This window comes from Oncorhynchus masou, chromosome 13, assembly GCF_036934945.1.
Source record: "Oncorhynchus masou masou isolate Uvic2021 chromosome 13, UVic_Omas_1.1, whole genome shotgun sequence".
Lineage (NCBI taxonomy): Eukaryota > Metazoa > Chordata > Actinopteri > Salmoniformes > Salmonidae > Oncorhynchus > Oncorhynchus masou.
Genome location: NC_088224.1, coordinates 38,057,209 through 38,079,758, shown reverse-complemented (window position 1 = coordinate 38,079,758; position 22,550 = coordinate 38,057,209). Strand labels below are relative to the sequence as shown.

The following is a 22,550-nucleotide window of genomic DNA, read 5'->3' as shown; positions in this document are numbered from 1 at the left end:
TTAGTTTTAAAACTGCAAATGTTTCTCTTCACCACATAGCAAATTGTGCAGTATTCCAGGAAAGTAGCTTTAAAACTACAAATATGTTCTCTGCTCAGCAAAATGTGTGGAATTGCTGAAAATGGACTTTTAACATCGAATTTGATCATTATATTATTTCGATCACCCAAAAAAATGGATGTTGAGGTGGTGTTGAACAATTGAAGCACCCTATCGATATGGCTCGAGTCTGATAATCTGTGCAATATGACTGAAATTGCAGGCCAGAAACATCAGGGTCATTCCTACAATGTGGTGCTTTTTCTGTTCCCAGGAACTATCACTTCTTATTTAGTGTAAAATGTTGATTCCAAAAAGCTTTAAATATAAAAAAGTCAAGTGTCACCGTAAAAACACAAAAATGTGGATCTTGAAAGGAAATTGTATGCATACATTTTTTCAGTGGATGTAGGTTTTTTTTGTCATGAACTCGAGTGTTATCCATCAACTTCCATAAGAAATAGAACCCATTAAAATATTTAAAAGCTTTCTTCATTATATTATAGCCCTAGTTAATTTCTCTCTCTTCAAAAGTTTTTTCATGATTATTGTATTTATTATTTTATTTAAGATTTGTGTGTCCCTGATGTCACTTCCCACCCTGTTATTTTGTTGTACTACTCCTTTAAAACAGCCCCTTCCTACAATGCCACCACATAGAGCTTGCCAGCTTGTAATCCTTTAAAGCAGACATTCCTATGGGGGAAAATTAAAATGGGGAAAGAATAGGGTTTTGGGTTAAATGCCGATAATAAGGTCGGAGGTTAACACAGGCTTAGGAGATCTTATATACGTTTAGTTTATTATTACATAAATGTTTCAAACCTCAAAAGTCTCGTTAGCTGACGAAGATTATCTCATAGAACAAAAACGGGTCAGATCTCATAAGCCTGTGTTTATCACAGACCTTATTTTCGCCGTTTATCCAAAACCCCTACAAAAGACGCCATTAATTTCCCCCCATAGGCTTTGTCCAAGAACCATGGAGTTAGTGCCTACAAAACAACACCAATATTTACTATTTCTCTCTATTCAGGAAGTGTCATAACTTTTTTTGGTGGGAAAACAATGGTGCAAAGCTAAATAAATAAACACATCTATTTTTCCATGTTGTTATTCTGTATGTCCCACTCAAATTCCTCAAAATGTTAAAACGTTTGATAGGGAAGTTAAAATCCGGTTCAAGTGTTCACCATTATTCTACCTCAATCTTGCTCTCTGACAGAGCTATGGCTAATTTTGGCTCCAAATGTCCAGTTGTTTGACACTGTTAGGATTATGTACCTAACCGGTTGGAAAATGCACCTAAACATTTAAGTGCCCGAGCTTGACCAATATGTTTTTCATAAAGTCAAACATGTCATTTTTCTGATAAATACACACAAAAAAAAATCTAAAGATACTTTTCCCCCAAAAGTTAGAAGGTCCAAAAGGCACCGCAGACTAGGAATGACCCAACTAAATAACTAAAATAACCAAATGCTATGCCCATGCCTTTAAAAAACAATTTAATAACAGTCACATACATAACACGTCCTTTAAGTTGTTGTTTTTTTACAAAACCCATCATTGTAACAAAAAACAAACATAGGCTACTACTCCGGGGTTTATATTGTTGTTGTCACTTTGTAAAATAATTGTTCTTAACTACATATTATTACTTGACGGGACGCACATCATAAAATGTGGCTTACAGGAACAGGTCTAGTTCTGTCAGTCAGGAAACCACTTATTATAATGCTGTGTTACGTAGGGGACTTGTGTGCCTATATGAACACCTCTTGGTTTGTTGGTGTACCCTCAAATGCCCTTTACGGTTGAACGCCATGCCACACACTTGACATTTGAATGGCTTCTCTCCAGTATGGATGAGCATATGTCGTTTTCTATCTTTGCTGACATAAAAGCGTTTATCGCACACGGTGCACGGATACGGCCGCTCCCCTGTGTGTGTCCGCCGATGTATCTGCAGATGACACTTCTGCTTAAAACTTGTTCCACATTCTGGGCACTTGAATGGCCGTTCTCCAGTGTGTGTCCGGGTGTGCAATCTCAATTCAGCTGTAGATTTGAAACCTTTCCCGCAGAGATCACAGAGGAACGGTCTCTCGCCAGTGTGGATTAACATATGCCTTCTTAACCATACCAACCGAAAAAACTTCTTCCCACAGTCTGGGCAGATGAAAGCGGCATCTCTGTGATTTAACATGTGTTGTTTCAATAGTTCTTTTCGCTTGAAACTTTTCCCACAATGGGAGCAGGTGTGGAGTTCTCCCTCAACATGAATCTTAGAGTGTTCTTCCAGGGTTTTTGCATCCCGGAAACTTTTTCCACACTCAGCACAGAGGTACGGTTTTTCCCCTGTGTGAATTCTCTCATGAACAGTCAGCTTGTCGAGTGATAAGAATGAGCGCTGGCACAAAGAGCACTGGTAAGGAGTGGACTCATTTCTCTGATGTAAGCGCAGCTCAGTTAACGAAACAAAAGTTGTCTGACAAGAAGGGCAGGGGAACGGCCCAGTAAATTGATGAGTACGACTGTAGTGGCTCTTCAGGTCCATGCACCGAGAAAAGATCTCTTCACAAAAGGAGCACTTCAAGACGTCAGGGCACTTGTTGGGGGTCGAGTTCAGTCCAACATTTCCATTTGACCCCAACTCCTTCCTTTTTTTGACGGCATCACTTGTAGGACGACCTCTTTTTTTACCCTGGTCTTTCTTCAAATCACGGAGGCACCCAAAACCCTTCATACACAGAGGACACTTATAAAGGCTTTTGCCTTTGTGAAATACAATAAGACGGTTTTTCAACACACACTGAAATTCAAAGGTCTCATGGCATAGATGGCATGTTTTTGGATCAGTACTTGCATTACTGGACTCTCCCGAGATCCTGTCCTTTCCATGCTGATGTTCATTGACCTCCTGTTTCATCATCTCCTCACAATCATTCTGCCAATGTTTTTGTAAGTCGTCCAGATGGTCAAAGTCTTCCCCACACTGGGTGCACTGGTGAGGGCTCTGCTCAGTGTGAGATCTCATGTGTGTTGTCAAATCCTTTGCTTCAACAAAACTCTTCCCACATAAGGAGCATATTTTGGCGCGTTTGCTTCTTTTAGAAGACTGTCCCGTGGTATGGGAAGCAGGACGAGGATCACCACCTGGTGTTGAGAGGAGGATACAGAAGGTAGTCACTCACCCCTAACTGGAGACTTGGATTTACATTTTCCACACACGTAAAACATCCATAAATGAATATATTGTTTTAAGTAATATTTCAAAATGTTTTACTCACCGGTCATCAGAAGGGTCTCATCAAGTTGCGTCAACATCACTACGGGCTGAAGGTCCAAATCTGACGTGTCTTCGACCATCTGTTCGCAACGGTGGGATATTCCTCCGATTTTCACCCTGCTGTCACTCTGAGGGCTGTGAAAAGCCTCATCCCCTTTCCTCGCGTCTGCTTTCACTCCGGAAGCCATTTCCTCATGTAGATTCTCTAACTTGACATCCACAGAAGGCCCTTCATCCTGATCGCAGAACATGACTTCTGGATCCGAAACCTTGACCGTTTCCTTCGACTCAGGCAACTGGGTATCAGTTGCATCAGGCGTGGCGGCGAGAAAGGTGTGCAGTTCAGAAAAGAACGGACAGGTCGCTCGGCCACTACTGCTTGGGTTCCTAAGTGCTCGTCTGTAGCTGTGCTTCATGTCCTTTATCTTTGTTTGACACTGCTTCCGAGTCCTTTTGACGCCAAGGTCCTTCATCTGCTCTGAAATGTCGCCGTACACATGTTGTTTTCTGTAACTCTGTTCCATCTCCTGAAGAATCGGTTTCTTTGACCATACAGAGATCAGCGCTTCCGTTTCCGTTGGGGTCCAGGTCTGTCCGACGTTGTCGGCTGTCGTCGAAGACGTTGAGGACATGTCTTCTCCATCGACAACCTCGACCTGTAAAACATTATAAGCCAACTGATGTTGCAGTCTCTCCTCATAGTTCTTCTCTCCCCATTCTTTGTTCCTTCTATCCATCATTTCCACTGTCTTATTAACCGTGTCCAAACTCATCCCCAGCTCCTTCTCTGCATGATCTTGCTCCTTCTCTGCATGATCTTGCTCCTTCTCTGCATGATCTTGCTCCTTCTCTGCATGATCTTGCTCCTTCTCTGCATGATCTTGCTCTATCAAAGTGTCCCTTTCTTTTCTGGGTGCACATGTGGTTACAGACTGGCTATGTGAGCGTGCTTCATCAATGTCCATTTCCACCCTCTCTGAGAACTTGTGAGACAGTGAAGAGAGGATGAAATCATCAGCACAAGATGAATGACCTGAAATAGTGGAAAAGAGAGAACAATAAAATGTCTTGTGATTGCTACATGTTTTTTTTACACCTTTAAATCCATTACATACCCATTGATTCTTGAAGAATATAAATTATAAATGCTTCATGAGCTTAGTTCAACTGTCGTACCCCTATCAGAACCCCAAATATAAGATTGTTTGTAAAAAACGCAATTGTAAAACACTGCATAGCCTCAAAACATGGTTAAAACTATTTTGGTATCACGGATGGTCAGTCCTTGCATCCGTAACTCTGTTTAGGAATATGAATGATTTAATCTTTCCAGACCCATGTCTCAGCTCTTTACCAAATCGATATCTTGAAAAGAACATATTAAGCGTAAATGAATGAAGAGCCACACTGCTTCCGCCCAGGTTTCCTTTCAAACACCAGGAACATCTCACGCTCTGCCAACGTTACATGTCCAGTGTAGCAGGCCTGTTAGTCTCTGAGCAGGTGGTTACAAACACGATTTAAAAATGTTACAAAACATTTATTTTCTACTGTTATGAAAACAGAGCTGGGAAAAAAAAGCCTACCATTAGCGAACAAAAGGCCATGGCATCTGTGGTGTTGGAGGAGAGTCTTCAAAGGCTGAGGTTGAGTCACAGACTGTGCACACTCCTTCAGCATACAGGGGGCAGGTCTGAGCCAGGACGCAGTCTGAGAACAGGAGGTGGTTTTAAAATGTGCAACAAATTCAATTGACCAAATAACAACAAGAATGTATGGTACACTCAGCAATATGACAACATCAATTCAAAAATCGGCCAAGGCTGACACCGCCGGCTCTTCCCAAATTGCTCATACCTCTTGAAATGTTGGTGTTGGGAGCAGTTTCTCCAGCCTAGAGAGGAACTCCCACATCAGAGTCTGCAGTGCCGTGTCATACATGGGGCCAAATTCCTCTGGAAAAACTTCCTAGAAGACACATTAAAGTACATCTGAGTGGTGTGCAACAGATGAAATGCATTCTTAATTGAGTGTGAGGCATCCTATTGACATCATTAGTAGCTGTACGTTGTTGGATTCTAGCTTGAAATATACTTCATGTTTCCATACTAGAACTTATTGATTAAACTTATTGTTTCTAAAGAGGGAGGCAAAGGGCAATAGTTAAGTCTGATAAGGCAGGCCAGCTGCGGGAGGAGCGAATATTGTCAAGTCAACTGATGAAGTGAGAGGAAACCTCTGGGGGGGGGGGGGGCAGAGGGGCCCACCACAACAACCCTCCTACTACAGTCCTCTCATATCACTTCCACGCACACGGAGGTTCTAGCGTCCGGCAGTGAGAGGACCCAATTAAGGTCCTGCCTAGCAACAGAGAAGTATTGGCTGTCGAGACGTGCAAAGAGTTGACCCCGCCTATTAGAAGGTTATAAATACATGTGCTTGTGTCATCATGCCTCGTCTTCGCAGCTGTATGACCCAGTGGGTGAATAAACTTGATTTGAGATTTTTCCTAGTTGTCCGTTGGAGTTTTTAACTCCATTTGTTCAGAACCTAACAACGTCAACTCAATATTAGCTACAAGTTGCGATCCGGCAGTACTGAGTAGTGGGAGTGATGAGGATTTCAATGATTTCAATACCATTTTTTTTTGCATTTTATTAGGATCCTCATTCGCTGTTGAAACGTGACATAATACAGAACATTAATAGACAAGAACAGCTCAAGGACAAAACTACATACAACTAAAAAGGCGGCACACGTAGCCTACATATCAACACATACACACAAACTATCCAGGTCCAATAGGGGAGAGGCGAGGTGTTGCTTTCGCTGGGTTTTTTTAAACCAGGTTTGCTGTTCATTTAAGCAATATGAGATGGAAGTGAGCTTCATGCAATAACGGCTCTATATAACACGGTCCGCTTTCCTGAATTTGATTTGTTCTGGATTTGGGGAGTTTGAAAAGACACCTGGTGACATGTCTGGTGGGGGAACTGTGTGCGTGTCAGTGCTGTTGATTATGTTAACATGAATGTTCAACACAAGTGATTCAGTCAGTCTCTCCTCAACTCTTAGCCAAGAGAGACTGGCATGAATAGTATGTATATTAGCCCTCTGACGTACCTAAGACGTACCGCTCTGTTCTGGGACAGCTGCAGCTTAACGAGGTCTTTCTTTGTTGCACTTGACCATATGACTGGACAATAATCACGTTAAGACAAAACTAGAGCCTGCAGGACTTGCTTTTTGGAGTGTGGTGTCAAAAAAGCAGAGCACCTCTTTATTACGGACAGACCTCTCCCCATCTTTACAGCCGTTGAATCTGTATGTTTTGACTATGACAGTTTACTATCTAACGCCAAGTCATTTAGTCTCCTCAACCTGTTCAACAGCCACACCATTCAGAATGAGGACAAGATTGTGCATACACACACTGCTGTTCAGTTAAACTCCTAGATTTCAATGTCAGTTTAGCAGAAATATTGTTCTCACACCAACCTGGAAGAAGTGTTCCCTCTCAAGTGGGTCATCGAGAAGAGTTTGGACAAGTTCCAAGAAGTTTGACTCTGATGCCTCCACCTCTGTATCCATCTACAGAAAGTATACATAACACAGTAGGCCAATTAACCTGGCCGGCAGAGTTACAAGTCTTCATCGCAGACTGGCACTCACCTCCTTTTCTCTATGAGTGATGATGCAGGTCCTCATCCGGCTCAGGTGTGGCTGGATGGTCTCCGGGTCGGCTGAACGATCAGAGCGACACAACTCCAGAACCAGCTGTCAACAAACAGGTAACACTGAAACATTTTGGACGCAAACCAATCTGGCAGTGAGTACGATGTAGGAATATTACAGTCGGTGGTATATACTAAAGTACAGCCGAAGCCTGTATTAAGAGAAGCCACGTCACTCCGTCGTCATATTGGCTACGCCCACAAGGTGCTTCTTTTCATTGGGAAGACCACAGCTGTTTGGCTAGCAGGGGCACCTAGCGTGCGAGCTAAATCAAAACGTCAATACAATACAGCATAGAAAGCTTCTGTTTAGTGTTTTGCGACAATTAATTTTGTTGTTATTTGATAAAATCATTTATCCGACTAGTCCTTCTCCTGCGCCTATCCATCCAGACCTTGACAACAGGTGGCATGATCAGAGTGTGCGGCTAATATGATTGGCCATGTGGGACTAGTGCAACCTGCCTCGCCTCCTGCAAAGCTCATTGTAAATCAGTTATACTGCATATCTTCACTTAGTCATAGAAATATGGCAGTTATGTAAGGGCCCTTACTTTAGTCAGCAGCATACCACTGCTGGCTTGCTTCTGAAGCTAAGCAAGGTTGGTCCTGGTCAGTTCCTGGATGGGAGACCAGATGCTGCTGGAAGTGGTGTTGGAGGGCCAGTAGGAGGCACTCTTTCCTCTGGTCTAAAAAAAAAAATAATATCCCAATCCCCCAGGGCAGTGATTGGGGACACTGTCCTGTGTAGGGTGCAGTCATTCAGATGGGACGTTAAAACTGGTGTCCTGACTCTCTGAGGTCATTAAAGAGCCCATGGCACTTATCGTAAGTGTAGGGGTGTTAACCCCAGTGTCCTGGCTAAATTCCCAATCTGGCCCTTAAACCATCACGGTCACCTAATAATCCCCAGTTTACAATTGGCTCATTCATCCCCCTCCTCTCCCCTGTAACGATTCCCCAGGTTGTTGCTGTAAATGAGAATGTGTTCTCAGTCAACTTACCAGATAAAATAATGAATAAATAAATACTGTAGAGGATGAAACAAACATCAATTTCTGTAGGGGGATTTTGACAACACCAGGTCACACAATTTTCTACCTCAACCACACCCCTCTTAATTTCTCACCTGTGCCCGCAGTCCCATGACGAGCTGGGCTTTCTCTCTGTAACTCATCAGATCAGGGGTTATCTCCAACACAGTGGTCACAAACTCCTCCACCAACCCGTAGTCCATTGTGTCTTTGCACTGAACAACTTGCCATAGAGCTGCGGACACCAGCCGCAGTGGAGGAACCAGAAGACGCAGAGACGACAGAGGAAGAGGACGACCTGGTAGGAAAGAAACGCTTTGTTGACGTTCCAGGTCACACTTTTTGAAATTGCAGCATACAGATGAGCAGATCTCACACATCCCGGTCATGTTTTGTTGCTGGCTAGCTAAATGTGGGTGGCAGTAACCTAGAGATTTACCTTCCACTGGACAGGTTATATATCCTAACCACTTCTCCACTTTCATAGTGAAACAGACTTGAGCCTACATGAATATAGGTAACTAAGATTTTTTGTTTGTTTAAATAGAGCCTGCATTCCACTTACATGTAAGTACATGCCTTTATTTGATACTTCTCAATATAACAACTGACCACATACTGTACCTATACTGCAGTAAATTTAACATAATGAAGCTTTGGTTTTCAGATGAAAGATTTTTTTTTTCAAACCTCCCAACCTTTGTTAAATTGAAAATATCTTGCTTGTGGTGCCATTCAACTTTCTAAATTCATGCTGTAGCCACCCTTCCAGCAGGATCAAGATTAACGGCATCAAAACAATCCTAATCTCAGCCTTTGGGTTTTGAAAAATACAAAAACAACATTTATTCCTGAATAAAAGGTCAGATTGGATTACCAAATATGAATCCCTATTCTGAGAATCAGCATCACATCACACATGAAATACCCCATTCTAACATTTAATTCAATTCGATTTCTAAAACTAGTTTTGAAAAACTGGGCCCTGCAGTTGTGTTCTTGAGCAAGGCACTTAGGCCCCCCCCCCAGAGGCGCTGCACCCTGTGCCAAGGCCCAATGCAGTCGAAAACTGTTTTATATATACTGAAAAAAAATATGAAATGCAACATGTGAAGTATTGGTCTCATGTTTCATGAGCTGAAAGTAAAGATCCCTCACAAAAGGCTTACTTGTCGCCAATATTGTGCACAATAAGGGGACAATAAGGCCACTAAAATCTGCAGTTGTGTCACACAATGCCACAGATGTCTCAAGTTGAGGGAACATGCAATTGCCATGCTGACTGCAGGAAGGTCCACCAGAGCTGTTGCCAGATAATTGAATGTTCGTTTCTCTACCATATGCCACCTCCAACTTAATTTTAGAGAATTTGACAGTACTTCCAACCCGGCCTCACAACTGCAGACAATGTGTAACCACGGACTAGAGGTCGACCGATTATGATTTTTCAACGCCGATACCGATTATTGGAGGACCCCCCCAAAAAAGCTGATACCGATTAATCGGCCGATTATTTTGTTTCCAATTATTTATTTTCAATAATGACAAGTAAAACAATACTGAATGAACACTTATTTTAACTTAATATAATGCACAAATTTAGCCTCAAATAAATAATGAAACATGTTCAATTTGGTTTAAATAATGCAAAAACATAGTATGGGGGAAGAAAGTAAAAGTGCTATATGTGCCATGTAAAAAAACTAACGTTTAAGTTCCTTGCTCAGAACATGAGAACATATGAAAGCTGGTGGTTCCTTTTAACATGAGTCAATATTCCCAGGTAAGAAGTTTTAGGTTGAGATTATAGGAATATTTATCTCTATACCAATCGTATTTCATATACCTTTGACTATTGGATGTTCTTATAGGCACTTTAGTATTGCCAGTGTCACAGTATAGCTTCTGTCCCTCTCCTTGCCCCTACTTGGGCTCGAACCAGGAACACATCGACAACAGCCACCCTCGAAGCATCATTACCCATCGCTCCACAAAAGCCACAGCCCTTGCAGAGCAAGGGGAACAACGACTCCAAGTCTCAGAGCGAGTGACGTTTGAAATGCTATTAGCACGCACCCCGCTAACTAGCTAGCCATTCCACATCGGTTACACCAGCCTAATCTCGGGAGTTGATAGGCTTGAAGTCATAAACAGCGCAATGCTTGAAGCATTGCGAAGAGCTGCTGGCAAACGCACGACAGTGCTGTTTGAATGAGTGCTTACGAGCCTGCTGCTGCTCAGTCAGACTGCTCTATCAAATCATAGACGTAATTATAACATCATAACACACAGAAATACGAGCCTTAGGTCATTAACATGGTCAAATCCAGAAACTATCATTTCGAAAATAAAACACTTATTCTTTCAGTGAAATACGGAACCATTCCATATTTTATCTAACGGATGGCATCCCTAAGGCTAAATATTGCTCTTACATTGTACAACCTTCAATGTTATGTCATAATTATGTACAATTCTGGCAATTAATTACGGCCTTTGTTGGGAATAAATGGACTTCACACAGTTCGCAATGAGCCAGGCGGCCCAAACTGCTGCATCTACCCTGACTCCTTGCACGGAACGCAAGAGAAGTGACAATTTTCCTAGTTATAAGAAATTCATGTTAGCAGGCAATACTAACTAAATATGCAGGTTTAAAAATATATACTTGTGTATTGATTTTAAAGAAAGGTATTGATGTTTATGGTTAGATACAATGGTGCAACGACAGTACTTTTTTCGCTAATGCGCTTATTAAATCATCACCCGTTTGTCGAAGTAGGCTATGATTCGATGAGAAATTAACAGGCACCGCATCGATTATATGCAATGCAGGACACGCTAGATACACTAGTAATATCATCAGCCATGTGTAGTTAACTAGTGATTATGTTAAGATTGATTGTTTTTTAAAGATATGTTTAATGCTTGCTAGCAACTTACCTTGACTTCTTGCTGCCCTCGCGTAACAGGTAGTCAGTCTGCCATGCAGGCTCCTTGTGGAGTGCAATGTAACGCAGGTGGTTAGAGAGTTGGACTAGTAACCGGAAGGTTGCAAAAACGAATCCCCGAGCTGACAATGTAAAAATCTGTCATTCTGCCCCTGAACAAGGCAGTTAACCCACCGTTCCAAGGCCGTTATTGAAAATAAGAATGTGTTCTTAATTGACTTGCCTAGTTAAATAAAGGTGTATTTTTTTTTAAATAAATAAATAGGCAAATCGGTGTCCAAAAATAGCGATTACCAATTGTTATGAAAACTTGAAATTGGCCCTAATTAATCGGCCATCCCGATTAATCGGTCGACCTCTACCACGGACAGCTGATAAAACTGACGAGTATTGCTATCAGTAATGAAGCACATTTGTGGGGAACAACACAGTAAATCTCATGAAATTGTTGCATGTTGCGTTTATATTTTTGTTCAGTATATATCAGTATATCTAACATTAAGAACACCTTCATAATATTGATGCACAATTCTTGATACACAAGGGAAACTGTTGAGTGTGAAAAACCCAACAACATTGCAATTCTTGACACAAACCAAAGCGCCTGGCACCTACTACCATACCCATTTCAAATGCACTTAAATCTATTGTCTTGCCCATTCACCCTCTGAATGACCCACATACACAATCCAGGTCTCAATTGTCACAAGGCTTAAACCAAAAAGTGTATTAAACAAGTGACATCATTTAGGGATCATAGCTTTCACCTGGTCAGTCTGTCATGGAATGAGCAAGTGTTCTTAATGTTTTGTATCCTCAGTGTATATTTCCACACTATGAGGTAGGAATAATACTGTGACAATGTGAAAATTATGATAATGCCCTTTAGTGTAAAAGCTGTATGAAAATAACACCTGAAATGTCAGCCTGTTTTGGTGGGATTGAATTTTGGTCACCTTGATATACTCATTTCTTGACAATGGCTCACTGCTCTTCGTACTCGGCGACTTCAACGTCTGGCTTCAATTAATTTCTTTCAATGCTCTCTTTCCCATCCTTGCCTCTTTTGACCTCACCCCTTTCCACTCACAATGCAGGCAATACCTTTGCCTACTAATCTCACTGAAACCCACCCCCAGATACCCAGATGGTAATGCACTGTCACAATCTTTGCTCTCTCTCTCTCTATCCCACTACTCTCTCCTCTTCTATCCTATCATATATACATTCTGGTACATCCTTCTCCCTCCTGTATCCTGATTCAGCCTCTTTCACGCTACTCCCCTCCCTTTCCGCATCCTATGACTCGCACTCAGTGGAGACTGGTGGGAGGAGCTATAGGGGGGATGGGCTCGTTGTATTGGCTGGAGTGGAATAAATGGAACGGTATCAAACATATGGAAACCACGTGCTTGACTGCGTTCCTTTTATTCCATTCCAGCCAAAAGAATGAGCCCATCCTGCTACAGCTCCTCCCACCAGCCTCCACTGCTCACACTGTCCCCTTTCCTCCCAGCCAGTTTGGCCCTCCCCTCCTGCTCTGTGGCTGAGTGACTCATTGCAAGCTTACAGAACAGGGCAGTTGGCAGCTGAGTGAAAATGGAGGAAAACTAAACTTACAGAGGACCGGTCATCCTTTCCCTCCCTCCTCTCTAGCTTCTCTTCCTCTGTATCCATTGCTAAAGCCTCTTTCCATTACAAAATGTCAAGCTTCTGCCTCTAACCCTAGGATACTCTTTTCCACCTTCTCCTCTTTCCTTAACCCCCCCTTCTGCGGACGACATGGTCAATCCCTTTGACATGACATCCTCTCCTCACGAAACCAACACTCGGCTTCTCTGACTTAAAAAAACAGACAGGTATCCCTTCTTTCTTTTCTTTCCAAAACACTTGAGCATACTTTCTCTGACCAACTCTCTCACCATCTCTCTCTCAGAACGATCTTCTCGACCTGAAGCGGTCAAACTTCAAGACGAGTCACTCAACCGGAGACAGCTCTTCTCTGTGTAACGAAGGCTCTCAGCACTGTCAAAGCTGACTCTCTCTCCTCTGGGCTCATCCTCCTAGATTTATCCTCTGCCTTTGACACTGTGGACCACCAGGGCTGGGCGTCTCAGGCTCTGTGATTGCATCCTACATGGCAGGCCACTCCTATCAGGTGACCAGGGCTTGGTTCTAGGCCCTCTCCTCTTCTCTCTATACACCAAGTCATTTTTTCTCAGTCATATTGTCACATGACCTCTCCTTTCATTGCTATGCGGATGACACTACACCCCCCACCCCCCCCTTCTAACACCCAGGTGGCAACACGCAGAGTGCCTGGAAGATATCTCAGCATGGATGTCAGACACCCACCTCAATCTCAACTAGATGGAGCTGCTCTTCCTCCTGGGGAAAGCCTGCCCTCTTCAAGACTTCTCCATCACGGTTGACAACTCCACAGTGTCCCCCACCCAGAGTGCAAAGAACCTGGACAACACCCTGTTGTTCACTGCAAACATCAAAGCAGTAATTCGCTCCTGCAGGTTCATGCTCTACAACATGGGTTGAGTATGACTCTACCTAACACAAGAAGCAGCGCAGGTCCTAATCCAGGCACTTTGATATTTCGATTTAAAAAAACGGCTGTATTGGACCTTTAACGTGTGTGTCTGGGGTGTTGGGAAAGGCTGAGGACGAATTTCCATTCTAACCAAGTGACAAGGGTGGGTATAATTTGCGGAACGTTCCAAAAACTAAGTAAATACAAAGTTGTATAGCGGCAGAATAAGATACCGGGTAGTGAGTGGGCTATTGAATTACGTTTTTCACTCGCCACGTTTATTCCTAAAACTTTCTGTCCTCACTCTGGACAAAGGTTAAGAATAAGCTACGTGGTGAGTTGATGCCTGTTCGGCAACTAGTTATCTAGGTGAATTGATCAAGCTACTTTGTATGCGTTGTTTGTTGGCAACCTTGTACTTTAGACGTTTTTGGAACGTTCTGCAAATTATACCCACCCATATCCTGGCCTAAATTGTGACTTCGCTCACACACTATAAATTCAGACACTTACCCGGCGACAACAAAACTCTTAAATCTTGATGAAATATAAAATAATATTACTATTTTTTTTTGTAATTTATATCTATAAATAGTTCAAGAAAGCAATTAGCGATGATGGTGTGTCACTGAAAACTACACATTTAACCTTTGCTTACCATGTTCCTCGTCGCCAGTTTCCTTGGACTCAGCCAGATCAGGCATGGCGGCGAGGAATTCGTCCGGTTCGGAAAATAATGGAAAGGTTGTTCGGTCACTACTGCTTGGGTCTCTGCGTGTTTGTATGCATCTCCACTTCAAGGCCTTCATCTTATTTTGACACTGCTTCCACGTCCGTTTGACACCAAGGTCATTTAGCCGCTCCGAAATTTCCCTGTAAACATGTTTGTTTCTACACGTATGCTCCATTTTCAGAATATTCTGTTCGTCTGACCATACAGAGATCAGCGCCTTTGTCTCCACCAGCGACCGTGGCCATTCGACATCGTCTGCCAGTGCCATTGTCGGCAATGTTGAATTAGTTTTATTGATGGTAGCCTACAAAATCTAGTAAGTTAGCACATGGTTAATATCAGTGTTAGTAGCTACATTCAATACCTTTGGTCGCCTAAACAAAGTGGTGGGCTACTTCCAAACATGACGTCATCTACAAGAAGCAATGGTCGAGTTCCAGGTGGTCATCTTTGAAGTCGTCCTGCGTATCTGAATATTGCCATATCGAAAGATGTTAGGAAATAGAACGAAAGGAATACAAACGGCCGTGCCGAAGGACAGCGTCCGTTTGCCGTTTCTCTGCAAAACAGCCAAGTAGATAGTATCAATCCAATCATAGCAAATGTATTCTGTAGAACAGGTGATGTCTGACATAATTCCACATTACTGGGAAGCATTTCTGCTCCACATTTGATGTATATTATGTACTTTGAAAACTTCTCTGAAAACCTTGACACGGAGGTGTGTCACCGGGGCCGAGCTCCCTGACCTATATGTCAGAGGGAGGCCCGAAAAATTGCCGAAGAATCCACCCAAGCCATACACTGTTCACTCTGCTACCTTCCGGCACATAGCCGCAGGAAGTAGGGGTGCTGCAGTACTGCACTGGGTCTTTACTAGTTTTTACTAGTGCAGGCGGTGGAAAAAGTTGCAGCACCCCCAAACTACTTCCTGTGGCTATGGTCCCAGAGCGTCGGCTCTTGGACCAACAGGCTCCAAGACAACTTCTAACCCCAAGCCATAAGACTGCTAAATAGCCATTCTGCTATATAGTCAATGAATGGTACACAAACTATTTGCACTGACTATCTTGTACTGATCCTATGCACACTTACTAGACTATACTTGATATTCACACACACACACACACTACATTGACACTCCCACACATTACACTCACCATTTGCTGTTTTTTAATTATCTATCCTGATGCCTAGTCACTTTACCCTGACTTCATGTACATATCTACCTCAAATACCTCGTACCTCTCTGCACATGGATCTGGTACTGGTACTCCCTGTATATAGCGCCATTCTTATGTTTAATTGGAGCCTAATGGGAGGGACATGTAATCTGATGTATAGCTATTATTGGCAGGTGGGCAAACTCTTTGTTGGTCTGTTAACTTATACCGTCTGGTGATGTCACCAGGCAGTCCAAACCCGCTGCCTTGCAAAACAAGATATTTCAGGCGGTCTTTTTAAAACAGCTCTTACACTAAAAGGGCATTATCATTTTCACAAGTTCAGTATTATTCCAACCTCATACTGTAGAAACAAATACAGTATATATGAACCACAGGAAAATCACGTATTGGACTGCACTGCCCATTTAAGAGGATCAACTGACATTATGGTCACTGAGCTGAGATTCTTTATCATGTGTGCCTCTGCTTGAGAATGAGCTAAACTCTGAAAATCTAAATGTGGTCAAGAAGTGTCAAAACCGGACGTGTATCATTTCTCTATTATATACACATTCGGATATTCTGGATTGTATCATATGATTTTCGAATTGTGCATCCATTGATTTGGAAACGTGGAAAATACACAGAAATTGCCACACCTGAAATGGTCAGTACAGATACAAAACTAGTTAATATCGATACAATATTGTATTTTGTTGAGATAGTGACACTTTTGATATTAACAAACTGCTGTATTGTTGTATATTGTGCATTCTGAAAGTATTCAGACCTTGACTTTTTCTACATTTTGTAATGTTAGTTGTATTGTAAAATTGATAAAATTATTTATTTCTCCTCATCAATCTACACACAATACCCCGTAATGACAAAGCGAAAACAGGTTTAGAAATTGTTGTAAAAAAAAAAAAGTTAAACAGAAATACCTTATTTACATAAGTATTCAGACCTTTTTCGATGAGACTCGAAATTGAGCTCAGGTGCATCCTGTTTCCATTGATCATCCTTGAGGTGTTTCTACAACTTGATTGGAGTCCACCTGTAGTAAATTAAATTGGACATGATTTGGAAAGGCACACACCTGTCTATATATGGTACCACAGTTGAGAGTGCATGTCAGAGCAAAAAACCAAGCCATGCGGTCGAAGGAATTGTCTGTAGAGCTCCGAGACAGGATTGTGTCGAGGCACCGATCTGGGGAAGGGTACCACAACATTTCTGCAGCATTGAAGGTCCCCAATAACACAGTGGCCTCCATCATTCTTAAATGGAAGAAGTTTAGAACCACCAAGACTCTTCCTAGAGTTGGTTGCACGGCCAAACTGAGCAATCGGGGGAGAAGGGCCTCGGTCAGGGAGGTGACCAAGAACCCAATGGTCACTCTGACAGAGTTCCAGCGTTCCTCTGTGTCGATTGGAGAACCTTCCAGAAGCCACTCCTCAGTAAAAGGCACGACAGCCCGCTTGGAGTTTGCCAACATTCACCTAAAGGACTCAGACCATGAGAAAAAAGATTCTCTGGTCTGATGAAACCAAGGTTGAACTCTTTGGCCTGAATGCCAAGCATCTGGAGGAAACATGCTGTGGGGATGTTTTTCAGTGGCAGGGACTGCGAGCGGCAGGGACTGTGGTTCTATGTTTTATGAGAAAGATTAACGGAGAAAACTACAGAGAGATACAGTTGAAGCCGGAGGTTTACATACACTTAGGTTGGAGTCATTAAAACTCATTTTTCAACCACCACAAATTTCTTGGCAACAAACTATAGTTTTGGAAAGTTGGTTAGGACATCTACTTCGTGCATGACACAAGTCATTTTTCCAACAATTGTTTACAGACAGATTATTTCACTTATAATTCACTGTATCACAATTCCAGTGGGTCAGAAGTTTACATACACTAAGTTGACTGTTCCTTTAAACAGCTTGGAAAATTCCAGAAAATGATGTCATGGTTTTAGAAGCTTCTGATAAGCTAATTGACATTATTTGAGTCAATTGGAGGTGTACCTGTGGATGTATTTCAAGGCCTACCTTCAAACTCAGTGCCTCTTTGCTTGACATCATGGGAAAATCAAAAGAAACCTGCCAAGACCTCAGAAAACAAAATGTAGATCTCCACAAGTCTGGTTTATCCTTGGGAGCAATTTCCAAACGCCTGAAGGTGCCACGTTCATCTGTACAAACAATAGTATGCAAGTATAAACACCATGGGACCATGCAGCCGTCATACCGCTCAGGAAGGAGAAGCGTTTTGTCTCCTAGAGATTAACGTACTTTGGTGCAAAAAGTGTAAATCAATCCCAGAACACCAGCAAAGGACCTTGTGAAGATGCTGGAGGAAATGGGTACAAAAGTATCTATATCCACAGTAAAACGAGTCCTATATCGGCACAACCTGTAAGGCCGCTCAGCAAGGAAGAAGCCACTGCTCTAAAACCGCCATAAAAAAGCCAGACTACGGTTTGCAACTGCACAAGGGGACAAAGATTGTACTTTTTGGAGAAATGTCATCAGAACATTGTCATCCCGTCATCAGAACATTGTCATCAAGTTGGGTCAGCAGCACTACGGGCTTAAGGTCTAAATCACACGTCGTCAACCACCTGTTGGCAACAGTGTTTTTTCCTTCCAATATTCATACTGTGACGTTGAGGACTGTGAAACACCTCATGGCCCTTTCTTTCTACCGTTTGCTCCCTGGTGAGTGTCTTGGGTTTTCCTTTTCTAAAAAACATTTCCTCATGTAGATGCTCCGACTCGACATCCACAGAAGGCCCTTCATCCTGATCTGAAGACATGACTCATGCCACTACTACTAGGGTTCCTCAGTGTTTAGTCTGTAACTGTTCTTCATGTCCTCTATTGTAATTTGACACTTCCACCCTCTCTGAGAGCGAAGTGAGACAGAGAAGAAGAGGAAGCAATCATCAACACACGATTAATGACCTGAAAGGAATAAGAAAACATACAATCAAATATTTGTCTTTTTTTTAAATTATTTTTAATCTTTACCCCCTTTTTCTGACCAATTGTCTCCTCGCTGCAACTCCCCAATGGACTCGGGAGGCGAAGGTCGAGTCATGCGTCGCTCGAAACATTAAACGGCAAACCGCGCCTCTTAACACCCGCCCGCTTAACTCAGAAGCCAGCCACACCAAGGTGTCGGAGGACACACTGTTCACCTGATGACCGAGGTCAGCCTGCAGGCGCCCGGCCTGCCACAAGGAGTCGCTAGAGCACTATAAGCCAAGTAAAGCACTCCCGGCCAAACCGTCACCTAACATGGACGAAGCTGGGCCAATTGTGCGCCGCCCTATGTGACTCCCGATCACGGCTGGTTGTGCTAAAGCCTGGGATCGAACCCGGGTCTGTAGTGATGCCTCTAGCGCTGTGAGGCAGTGGCTTAGATCGCTGCACCACTCGGGAGGCCCAATATTGGTCTTTTCTAAACTAAAACTAAAACATAATTGCCTAATTTCTCTGAAAAGGAATGCAACTACACTCCACGCTGTCAAATGTCCATTGTGGTAATTGTTTGACTGCTAACATTAACAGAGGCATGTCTTACAGATCAAAACCACTCCATCAGTCTTCCAGACACATGTTGTCTGTGGCCGGTATAACAAGTGTCATTGATTAGTGGGAGCTTTTCAACTGTGGCTGACATGTATGTGTCTCTAGCAGGTGGTATGCAACTATGATTATTTGCCACTTATGAAAACAGAAATGTGAAAAATATGATAAAAAGCCTACCATTAGCAAACAAATGGCCATGGCATCTGTGGTGTTGGAGGAGAATCTTCAAAGGCTGAGGTTGAGTCACAGACTGTGCACACTCCTTCAGCATAGAGGGGGCAGGTCTGAGCCAGGACGCAGTCTGAGAACAGGAGGTGGTTTTAAATGTGCAACAAATTCAATTGACCAAGTAACAAGAATTTATGGTACACTCAGCAATATGACTACATAATACACAGTGGGGCAACTTCCTGTTAGTACTACCAGACAAAGACATCATAAATTCAAGACTGCCACAATTCTCTCTTCCCAAATTGAACCTACCTGTTGAAATGTTGGTGTTGGAAGCAGCTTCTCCAGTCTGGAGAAGAACTCCCACATCAGGGATGTTTTATTTTATTTATTTTTATTTTATTTCACCTTTATTTAACCAGGTAGGCTAGTTGAGAACAAGTTCTCATTTACAACTGCGACCTGGCCAAGATAAAGCATAGCAGTGTGAACAGACAACACAGAGTTACACATGGAGTAAACAATTAACAAGTCAATAACACAGTAGAAAAAAAGGGGAGTCTATATGCAATGTGTGCAAAAGGCATGAGGAGGTAGGCAAATAATTACAATATTGCAGATTAACACTGGAATGATAAATGATCATGTACAGGTAGAGATATTGGTGTGCAAAAGAGCAGAAAAGTAAATAAATAAAAACTGTGGGGATGAGGTAGGTGAAAATGTGTGGGCTATTTACCAATAGATTATGTACAGCTGCAGCGATCGGTTAGCTGCTCAGATAGCTGATGTTTGAAGTTGGTGAGGGAGATAAAGGTCTCCAACTTCAGCGATTTTTGCAATTCGTTCCAGTCACAGGCAGCAGAGTACTGGAACGAAAGGCTGCCGAATGAGGTGTTGGCTTTAGGGATGATCAGTGAGATACACCTGCTGGAGCGCGTGCTACGGATGGGTGTTGCCAACGTGACCAGTGAACTGAGATAAGGCGGAGCTTTACCTAGCATGGCCTTGTAGACGACCTGGAGCCAGTGGGTCTTGCGACGAATATGTAGCGAGGGCCAGCCGACTAGAGCATACAAGTCGCAGTGGTGGGTAGTATAAGGTGCTTTAGTGACAAAACGGATGGCACTGTGATAAACTGCATCCAGTTTGCTGAGAAGAGTGTTGGAAGCAATTTTGTAGATGACATCGCCGAAGTCGAGGATCGGTAGGATAGTCAGTTTTACTAGGGTAAGCTTGGCAGCGTGAGTGTGTCAAACATGGGGCCGGATTCCTCTGAAAAACATCCTAGAAGACAGAACATCAAATTACAACTGGTGTTTTGGTCAGAAGCAATCACCCGCCGTCGTTATGGCACGTTTCCTCTGTAATGCATACAAGTTGAGGTTCAGCAGTAAGGAGTAAGCCAGTAACAAGGATTTCAGTGGAATAGACTGCGCATGCACTGCGGTTTAGTTTACCTCCTTGATTTAAATGTCTGTTTTAGAAATATTGTTCTCACACCAACCTGAAAGAAGTGTTCCCTCTTTTTTGGGTCATCTAGAAGAGTTTGGACAAGTTCCAAGTAGTTTGACGCTGATGCCTCCACCTCTGTATCTATAACAGTTAGTAAATTAACCTAGCCAGCAGAGTTACAGTGGTAAGGGGAAAGTTTGTGAACCCTTTAGGGTTTTCTGTATTTCTGCATAAATGGGATCAGATTTTAATCAAATTTCTAATAATAAAGTGAAGCCGATAAACAAGTCAAACTCTGAGCGGTTGTTTTAAAAATAGAAAGTTACATATTATTTGAAAGCTACAGGCATTGTTTTTTGGGAAATCGATATCAAATCCTACTACTGTCATAAGAAACCCCCATGCTGAGAAATAAGTTCAGACATTTTGGGACAGTGACTCACGCAAACCAGATGCAGCTGGTTTCAAGTGGCCAAGATACATGTGATCTCTTATTGCTATCTAGTGGACGAACTGGGAATCGGCGAGGGGATATATTTACATCAATGGATAGATGGAGCTTTCAGCTTTCTCCTCACATATACAGTGGGGCAAAAAAGTATTTAGTCAGTCACCAATTGTGCAAGTTCTCCCACTTAAAAAGATGAGAGAGGACTGTAATGTTCATCATAGGTACACTTCAACTATGACAGACAAAATGAGAAAAAAAATCCAGAAAATCACATTGTAGGATTTTTAATGAATTTATTTGCAAATTATGGTGGAAAATAAGTATTTGGTCAATAACAAAAGTTTATCTCAATACTTTGTTATATACCCTTTGTTGACAATGACAGAAGGTTTTCACAAGGTTTTCACACACTGTTGCTGGTGTTTTGGCCCATTCCTCCATGCAGATCTCCTCTAGAGCAGTGATGTTTTGGGGCTGTTGCTAGGCCACACGGACTTTCAACACCCTCCAAAGATTTTCTATGGGGTTGAGATCTGGAGACTGGCTAGGCCACTCCAGGACCTTGAAATGCTTCTTACGAAGCCACTCCTTCGTTGCCCGGGCGGTGTGTTTGGGATCATTGTCATGCTGAAAGACCCAGCCACGTTTCATCTTCAATGCCCTTGCTGATGGAAGGAGGTTTTTACTCAAAATCTCACAATACATGGCCCCATTCATTCTTTCCTTTACACGGATCAGTCGTCCTGGTCCCTTTGCAGAAAAACAGCCCCAAAGCATGATGTTTCCACCCTCATGCTTCACAGTAGGTATGGTGTTCTTTGGATGCAACTCAGCATTCTTTGTCCTCCAAACACGAGTTGAGTTTTTACCAAAAAGTTCTATTTTGGTTTCATCTGACCATATGACATTCTCCCAATCTTCTTCTGGATCATCCAAATGCTCTCAAGCAAACTTCAGACGGGCCTGGACATGTACTGGCTTAAGCACGGGGACACGTCTGGCACTGCAGGATTTGAGTCCCTGGCGGCGTAGTGTGTTACTGATGGTAGGCTTTGTTGCTTTGGTCCCAGCTCTCTGCAGATCATTCACTAGGTTCCCCCATGTGGTTCTGGGATTTTTGCTCACCGTTCTTGTGATCATTTTGAACCCACGGGGTGAGATCTTGCGTGGAGCCCCAGATCGAGGGAGATTATCAGTGGTCTTGTATGTCTTCCATTTCCTAATAATTGCTCCCACAGTTGATTTCTTCAAACCGAGCTGCTTACCTATTGCAGATTCAGTCTTTTGATTCTGGTGTCCTTTGACAGCTCTTTGGTCTTGGCCATAGTGGAGTTTGGAGTGTAACTGTTTGAGGTTGTGGACAGGTGTCTTATACTGATAACATGTT

The 22,550-nt window shown here is 42.7% G+C and overlaps 1 protein-coding gene and 1 long non-coding RNA gene across 4 annotated transcripts; both read right to left on the bottom strand.

The window, feature by feature from the left end:
* Positions 1-1,530: 1,530 nt before the first annotated feature.
* On the bottom strand, positions 1,531-14,825 carry LOC135552247 (zinc finger protein 26-like). Of its 3 annotated transcripts, XM_064983753.1 has the most exons (8): positions 14,251-14,825; positions 8,195-8,397; positions 7,004-7,108; positions 6,830-6,922; positions 5,189-5,299; positions 4,918-5,041; positions 3,333-4,364; positions 1,531-3,198 (listed from the first exon to the last, which is right to left on the bottom strand). In XM_064983753.1, the coding sequence occupies exons 1-8, from the start codon at positions 14,591-14,593 to the stop codon at positions 1,772-1,774; spliced, it is 3,438 nt and encodes a 1,145-aa protein (XP_064839825.1). In that variant the 5' UTR covers positions 14,594-14,825; the 3' UTR covers positions 1,531-1,771. The 3 variants fall into 3 exon arrangements, with proteins under 3 accessions (XP_064839825.1, XP_064839826.1, XP_064839827.1); XM_064983754.1 differs by lacking the exon at positions 6,830-6,922 and having other exon boundaries at positions 14,251-14,824; XM_064983755.1 differs by lacking the exon at positions 14,251-14,825 and having other exon boundaries at positions 7,620-8,286.
* A 1,527-nt stretch (positions 14,826-16,352) lies between these two features.
* Positions 16,353-19,984, bottom strand: LOC135552256 (uncharacterized). The gene is made up of 3 exons (XR_010457416.1): positions 19,570-19,984; positions 19,264-19,387; positions 16,353-16,548 (listed from the first exon to the last, which is right to left on the bottom strand). It is a non-coding gene; the product is annotated as an uncharacterized LOC135552256 (long non-coding RNA).
* Between the last annotated feature and the right edge of the window lie 2,566 nt (positions 19,985-22,550).